The sequence below is a fragment of the Staurois parvus genome, unplaced genomic scaffold (assembly GCF_062004578.1).
Source record: "Staurois parvus isolate SC_StPar_1 unplaced genomic scaffold, SC_StPar_1.0 ptg001458l, whole genome shotgun sequence".
Classification (NCBI taxonomy): Eukaryota; Metazoa; Chordata; class Amphibia; order Anura; family Ranidae; genus Staurois; species Staurois parvus.
Genome location: NW_028319254.1, coordinates 206,521 through 214,714, shown reverse-complemented (window position 1 = coordinate 214,714; position 8,194 = coordinate 206,521). Strand labels below are relative to the sequence as shown.

At 49.7% G+C, this 8,194-nt stretch overlaps 1 protein-coding gene across 1 annotated transcript; it reads left to right on the top strand.

Moving 5' to 3' along the window:
• Window positions 1-823: 823 nt before the first annotated feature.
• LOC149435870 (uncharacterized) lies at window positions 824-7,462 on the top strand. Its single transcript, XM_089662346.1, has 4 exons — window positions 824-853; window positions 6,773-6,896; window positions 7,013-7,110; window positions 7,190-7,462. Exons 1-4 carry the CDS (start codon window positions 824-826, stop codon window positions 7,460-7,462), a joined length of 525 nt encoding a protein of 174 aa, XP_089518472.1.
• Window positions 7,463-8,194: the final 732 nt, after the last annotated feature.

The following is an 8,194-nucleotide window of genomic DNA, read 5'->3' as shown; positions in this document are numbered from 1 at the left end:
AGGTCTCCAAGTCTGTTCTTGCCCCTAGATAATCCTGCACCATATGATGCAGACCCTGCCGATGGGTGCTTAAACCTAACAGCCCCGGGTGCTGAGGACTAAAGAACTGTTTAATCGGTCAGCTGACCGCCTTCTCCACCGCTCTTCCTTTGACAGAATGAAGCCTCAGAAACACGTTGTCCAGGAAATGGTGACCTCCCAGTGTCTGGAAAGGTGTTACACAATTTCAAGGCATCCTCAGGATGTTTCATCCTCTGCTCCCTCTGGGAAGACTGGAGGAGCTCTGCACCTTTACCCTTGTAACGTGGATCAAGAAGGGTTGCCAACCAGTATTGATCCCTCTTCTTGATAACACATATCCTCAGGTCCTTACACAGGCTTTGCAGAATCAGGGAGCCCATGCAGTGTAAGTTTGAGGAGGCAGGAGATTCTGAGTCCTCTGGGTCACTGAGGATGATATTTCCAGGAACTACCTTCTCCCAGCCATGTACTACTCCTGGCTGGGTTTCTGAGGACTGAAAAGTGTCCCTTGAATACTGCTCTATGTGATCCCCTACTTCCATGTTGCTGCAGTCCTCCTCCTCCTCCACTTCCTCCTCCTTCTGTGTGTTCTGAAGCCCCACAGGAATGGTTTCTGCATAAAGAGAGCCTTGAGAGGACAGGAAATCCTCCTCTTCCTCCCGCTGTTCTACCTCAAGTGCCCTGTCCATGATTCCATGCAGCGTGTGCTCCAGCAGGATGACTACAGGGATAGTATCACTGATGCATGCAGTGTCACAGCTCACCATCCTTGTGGCCTCCTCAGATGGTGACAGGACAGTGCATGCATCCATTGTCAGCAGCCACTGGTGAGGTGAGAAGAAGCCAAGCTCCCCTGAGCCTGTCCTTGTGCCATTTTCACACAGGTACTCATTGATGGTCCTCTGCTGTGTGTGCAGCCACTGCAGCATCACCAAAGTGGAGTTCCACCGAGTGGACATGTCACAAATGAGTCGGTTGGTGGGCAGGTTGAATTTCAGCCAACTGAACACAGGCCGTGTATGACCAGCAGAAATGGCCAGACTTTTCTGGCCTGCCTCAGAAGATCTTGAAAGCCTGGGTACCTGTTCAAGAAGCGCTGCACCACCAAATTCAAGAAGTGTGCCAAGCATGGAACATGTGTCAAGTGTACCTGTTGGAGGGCGGAGAGCCCCTTCAGAGCTGACAGAATCTCTGACCTGATGTGGCTCCTGTCCCTTAGACAGACCAGCTGAAGCACCACATGGCATCTTTTAGCCTGTCTGCTCGCATAGCCCCTTGAATGCTTACGGAGCAGGGACAGACTGACCATTTGGAAACTTGGGCACTGCCCGAGGGCCCAGGGTCAGTAGGGGGCCCCATGAGATGCCCCTGGTACCTTTTTAATAGGCTTTTTTGAGTTTGGGCAAGGACACAGGAGCCCCATGATCCCCTATTGCCTGGGGGCCCCATGAGTTGTCGTCCGCCCCTGTTATGGAGCACTGCTGCTTCAGAGGACAATTCAGCAGAAGAGGCCATAGAGGAAGAGGAAGGGGAGGGGGTGGAGCAGACAGATGTGGCAGAATCACCACCAGGTTTTTGGAGGCATGGTGGTGGAACAAGCTCCAGAACTGAACCCTGTCCTGCATCCTTCCCAGCTGCTAGCAGAGTCACCCAGTGTGCCGTGACGGATATGTAACATCCCTGACTGTGCCTGCTGGACCACGTGTCAGTAATGTGGACCTTGCTGCTGACCGCCTTGTCCAACAAGGCCAAAACATGACCTTCCACATGATGGTACAGAGCTGGAATGGCCTTGCATGAAACAAATTGTCTTTTCGGAACCTGTCACTGTGATACAGCACATTCTGCAAATTCCCAGAAGGGGGAAGAGTCCACCAGATGGAAAGGCAGCAGTTGTAACGCAGCAATTTGGCCAGGATAGAATGTGGATGGGTGGGACAGTCTATTTTTTCACGGTTCAGCAAATGGGGTAGTGAAATGTTCCTGCTGAAATCAACAGGTGGTGTCCTGCTGTCAGATGGGCCACCCACTGCTGTACCATCACTCCTCTCAGTGGAGGCTGTTGAGAAGACCTGACAGTAGAGATCCCAGATGAGGAGCAAGGAGAAGTCTGCACTTTTTCTGGGTCTTTCAGGTGCTGTTACCAGCGGGCTGCATGGCAGCTCATCATACGTCTTGTCAATCATGTGGTGCCCAAGTGGCTGGTGTGTTGCCCACGCTTGGTCTGCTTCAGTCAAAGACTGCAAACAGCAATGCTGCACATGTGTTGAAGAAAGCCCAAACCAGAGAACTTGTGGAAGTCTGCCTGGAGTCAGCAGCGCCCCCCACCTGTGGAGCTCTGTCGTGTGATGCCATTGGTTGGCTGCCCTTATGCCTGTCCCTGGAGGACATCCTGCCTTGTTGGAGTTCTGCCTCCTCCTCACTGTCCTCCTCTGTTCTCTCAGGCACCCAAGTATGGTCAGTGACCTCATCATCCCCATCCTCCTCATCAATGGAGCCAACTTGGCAGTGTGCTGTGGCTGGGGGAACAGGACTGACAATTTCTTTTCCCTCACTGGCGCCCCCTCTCTCTAGGCTCACGTCACTCCTTTCCTCATCCTGGGAACCAACATCACAGCATTCAGATTGCTGCACATCCTCCAGCAGCATGGGACTGACACTATGATCCAATCATTCTGGTGACTCCTCCATGCATGATGGTGGGGCTACGGAAGGAGCAGCTGTGGTGGACAAGGAGCCGGAGGAACAGGACACTTTGGCAGCTGTGGTGGAAGGCAAAATAGTGTGAGCCTGGATGACAGAGGATGAGGATGACTGACTTATCCACTCCACCACCTCTTCTGCATGTTGTGGTTCAATAATACAGCCAGCACTTTGGCCAATCATGGCTCTTCCTGAGAACTCAGCTGTTATTGGCCAAAGCGTTGCACCTGACCTGTGGTCAGGTGCAATGTTTTGGCCAATCACAAGGCATGTTTTACATTGTTTGGGCACGCGGGCAAACTTCCTGCATAATGGTGAACACTCAAACGGCTAATGTTCGAGTCGAACTTATGTTTGTCTCCAACCGTTAGCCCATCCCTACTCAAAATATTATTTTCTGCGGATCTACTGCTTCCACTTTACACCTACTTCATTGATCTTGTGTTGTTTGCCAGTAAATTGAGAATACTGAACCATGTGCAAATCCATATACAACAAAGTGCTCTGTGCTCAAGATGCAGTTCCCTGCAGATCTACTGCTTCCACTTTACACCAACTTCATGTAGCACTACCTCAGAAGGAGCTGAATGTTGCCCCTGGTTTCCCTTTGCTTTGCCCCACAGCAAGGCAAACACACACACTTCTGCTCGTTGTCTCCAATGACCAGTCTAGGGGATGTTTTGTGTTTGGAGTTTATTGTAGAACTGGGGATAGGGATGGGGAATGTAGTCGGATCCTCCAGAATCAGAACTCTTCACACTGAGGACATCTAGCTGATCTCTTAGTAGAACACTTGTGAAGTCTCGGCTGACAGTAGATAGCAGACTTCTCAGTAACAAATAGCAGCAAGTAGTTGTAGGAGAGCCAAGTCCCATTAGCAGTAGCAATACTTGGACAAGCTCTGCAGAACACTAGGCAGGGCTCCCTTTCTCAGACCCAGGCTGACTATCAAGCACCAGAGGGGTAACAAGCACACAGAGCCCCCCAGATCTCTCAGAGTTTGCACTCACAGGTCCAAGGACAGAATGGTTGCCTCCTTCCAATCTTCCAAGCCACTCTCTCCAGTGATACCAGACAGAGCTTTGGCAGACAGCTCCCCTCAGTCAGCTTACTGTAGAATCAGGGTCACTCTCTCTAACTTCAGGCCCTCAGGTCACCCACCCGAGGCCACATAACAGCAAGTGCCAGGCGAGGCAGCCTGCCTCCAGCCTGGCTGGTGCAATCCTCTCCGAGGAAAGACACTGAACCCATGTGCTCTCAGAGTATAAATACCACTCCCAGCATGCAATGGGGCCACCCTCCCCTGCAATTGGCCAGGACTGTATCCATATTCATGCTGGTCATTTGTCTAGCCAATTCCCATGTTCTGGAAGACTCTCCTAGCTTCCTGAAGGCGGGCAGAACTCAGACAAACTCCAACAGAACCAGAGCAGCATGAGCAGACCTGACTAATCAATCACAGCTCTCTGTAAATCAGAATACCCGACTGAATTTACCTGACAGCCTCTCTGGTGAGCAGAGAAACACAGCTATGCTTTACCTGACTACACATCCTAGACCTGACCAGGAGGGGGCGCTACATTCATTCATCTCATCAGATTTGCTGCTATAGGAAATCATCTCAATTCCTGTGCAAATCCATGGAGACAGACAATATTGTGTGCTCAGTATAGTGTTCTCTGCAAGTCCACCGCTTCCACTTTGCATCTACTTCAATCCACTTATTTTACTACAAAAATCCACCAATCAGTGAAAAGTTGATAAGGTGTGAAAGTGCTCCGCCCTCCAAACTGTGTCATCTGTAGTGTAGCCCCGCCTTCTTCCACCTCTTGTACACGGGATGGTGAGGGCGCCCCCTAGTAGTGCTTCCCACTCACCACACCAATAGGACTCCCAGCTTTTCAGCTCCCAGAGTCAGAAACATCCTTCACACTCTCCTCATCTCCGATGGTAAAGGAACCGGATCCTCCTCGCTCACTCCTGCAAGTCTGCTGCGGGTTCTGTCAGTCTCCCTCCTAGACTCCGCCTCCAACCGCCATTCCAGCAGGAGCTCCGCCTCTAAATACACACTCAGGGAGGAGAAAAAGGGGAACCCGACATCATGTGACACCTTTTATTACATGGAAATACGAAAATCAACGGGACTAATGCAATCACATTTACTGCAAAATCAAAGGGGCCAAAATGTGTCCCCCGAGCAGTCATATATTTCTGTCCCCCTTGGTGGGAGTGGAGGTGACCCCTCTATAAGGATGTACAGTCCATACACACCCAGCACAAGGCCGGGGTCACACTACCAGACGCTTCTCGGGGCTGCAGTTCCTCTGAGCTCCACAAGGTGGGGATCTCACTTCTACCCAGACAGGAAGTCTGTATGAACTACAGACAGGAAGTGATGTCAGGAACAGACAGGAAGTGATGTCAGGTACAGACAGGAAGTTCTATGAATGAGGAAGTAGAGAGTCGACATTCCTGGATCTGGCAGCAGAGGAGGTAATATGTAGATGAACCCCTTCAGGGGGAGGAGTTGATGATAATATATTTGCCCCCAAAGATGGCCTACATGGTTCAGTTTTATCGTTCAGCCAGCGGGATGACCATAAAAACTGAAGTGATTCCCCCATCCACACATTGGAGGTGGATGGGGGAATCCTCCCCGCTGCACTCTTGTATTCTGACAATGGGGGGACTCCTCCGCTCTCAGAATACACAGATCAGCACTGAAGCTATTGGCTGCAGCCGCTGGGGGAGTGGCTTTTATCCGGCAGTGGCCACACATGGATGGAAATGTGAGCGATCCCTGCTGAACCAGCTGAATTTCCATGGATCTATGGTCACCTTCAGTGACTTCCTCCCCTCCCCCTCATCTCCTTCATGATGGAAGTCATGCTGAGATCATCTCCCATTGGCTGAGCAATATTCTCATTTGTCTCTCAGCTCCTTCTTGCTATTCCTCGTCCTGCCTGTTGTTTCCTTGGATTGATTTTCTGTGTAGTGACCCCGGCTTGGTCTCTTGGATGCGCTCGTCTGTTGCTTGCCCTGACCTTTCTCCTGATTCCTGGATCTCCTCCTCATCTCTCCTCCATATCCTCTTACACAGCTTTTCTCCACACCTGCAGTGACCCTGGGGGGAGGAAACTTGGCACCAGCACGCCGCCAAATCCATCCCCACCATTAGGGGCTCTGGAGACAATTGTCTGCTATTTACACTCCGTTCCTCCGCACGTCACCTGATCACATGACAGCTTACTTCCACAGATTCCAGACAGATTTCTGGATGGTAAAGGTCAAAGGTCACTCTTCAGTTTAGGAGACGTAGGACGCACCCAGGAACAAGGATCTGGTTTATACAGGAGCCTCATATAGAGGACCCCTCAAATATCCTCATCCAAATGTCCCTCCATCCAGAGTCAGAGAATTCTATGACATCACACTGACCTCACAGCTCCTCCTCCCAATGTCCCTCCATCCAAAGTCAGAGAATCCTATGACATCACACTGACCTCACAGCTCCTCCTCCTAATGTCCCTCCATCCAGAGTCAGAGAATCCTATGACATCACACTGACCTCACAGCTCCTCCTCCCAATGTCCCTCCATCTGCATTTTCTGATGCTCTTAGGATGTGGGGGCCCCTTGGTATCCTCACATGTAAAGTGGGACTGTTGGTCAGAATGGTGCAACAAGCCTATACCCTGCGTAGTGTGGGGGTCCTGTGGGGGGAATTATACCTCAGCCTGAAGTGGGGCTTTAATAAAATGGAGACCTGAATGGAGAGGTGAGGAGGATTCTGGGAATATCATTTGATGTGACTATTTGTGTTCAGATGTAGAGTTTTCCTCCTGTGAAGTCTGGAGATCATATGACATCACATTGCCTCCACCTCCCTCCCTGATAGAAGAGAGAAAGAAGAAGAAGATTCTAGAAGTCACCAGAGAGATCACTGAGCTGCTGACAGGAGAGGTGAGCGGTGCCGGGAATTCTGGGACATTCTCCAGTAACAGACAAGGGATGTGTCTGGATGGTGACTGTATCATTGTGTGTGTCAGGTTCCTATAAGGTGTCAGGGTGTCACTGTCTATTTCTCCATGGAGGAGTGGGAGTATTTAGAAGGACACAAGGATCTCTACAAGGACGTCATGATGGACAATCAGCCGCCCCTCACATCACCGGGTAAGAGGAGACTTTATTGTAAAGGAGAGAGCAGTACGGAGGATCCACCTAGATCCCCCATCATCTGATAAACACATAGAAACAATGGATTCAGTCAGTGTGTGTGTTTCCTACAGATGGATCCAGTCATGGGAACCCACCAGAGAGATGTCCCCGTCCTCTGTATTCCCGGGATTCCACACAGGAAGGTCACACCATCCCTCACCATCATCAGGTAGATGATGACAATTATTGGTAGTTGTGATTTATACACAGCATGTTTGTTACAATGAATGTTTTATTATATCTTTCAGAGTGGAATCCTCGGGGATGAGAATATTGATGTTAAAGAAGAGTATAAAGAGGAGGATGAGGAGTATGGAGTGATGGAGGAGTTTTCAGAAGGACACAAGGATATGATGGAGCCACCTAATACCAGGAACCCACCAGAGAGATGTCCCCATCCTCTGTATTCCCGGGATTCTACACAGGAAGGTCACACCATCCCTCACCATCATCAGGTAGATGAGGAACAATCACTGATAGTATCATTAGGATCTGTACATTATCTGCATTGTTACCATTGATGTCATTTTTATTATATATTCAGAGTGGAAACCTGAGAGATCCTAAAGCTGAGGTTAAAGAAGAGATAAAAGAGGAGGAGGATGAGGATGGGGGGATGGAGGAGTCAGAGCTTCTAGAAGAACACAAAGATCTGTACCAGGACACCATGGTGGAGTCATCCAGATACAGGAACCCACCAGAGAGATGTCCCCGTCCTCTGTATTCCCGGGATTCCACACAGGAAGGTCACACCATCCCTCACCATCATCAGGTAGATGATGACAATTATTGGTAGTTGTGATTTATACACAGCATGTTTGTTACAATGAATGTTTTATTATATCTTTCAGAGTGGAATCCTCGGGGATGAGAATATTGATGTTAAAGAAGAGTATAAAGAGGAGGATGAGGAGTATGGAGTGATGGAGGAGTTTTCAGAAGGACACAAGGAGATGATGGAGCCACCTATTACCAGGAACCCACCAGAGAGATGTCCCCGTCCTCTGTATTCCCGGGATTCCACACAGGAAGGTCACACCATCCCTCCCCATTGCAAGGTTGGTGGGATGGAGCATCTAGAACATGGACTTGTAAAGACAATGTGTGGATATTTTATGTGACCTTACATTTTACAGATGATATTTTCTCTCATTTCCTTGATTTAGAGTGGAGATCCAATCGATATAGAATTTGAGGTGAAAGCAGAAGAAGAAGAGGCGTATGTGAGGGATGATCAGCAGTCTATGGAGGAG

Bases quoted from the DNA above. Each gene is read 5' to 3' on its own strand.
- LOC149435870 (XM_089662346.1), top strand. From the start codon at position 824: ATGCATCCATTGTCAGCAGCCACTGGTGAG. The intron at 854-6,772 runs GTGAGAAGAAGC...TGTGTGTGTCAG, and splicing joins TGTCAGCAGCCACTGGTGAG to GTTCCTATAAGGTGTCAGGG. The intron at 6,897-7,012 runs GTAAGAGGAGAC...TGTTTCCTACAG, and splicing joins GCCGCCCCTCACATCACCGG to ATGGATCCAGTCATGGGAAC.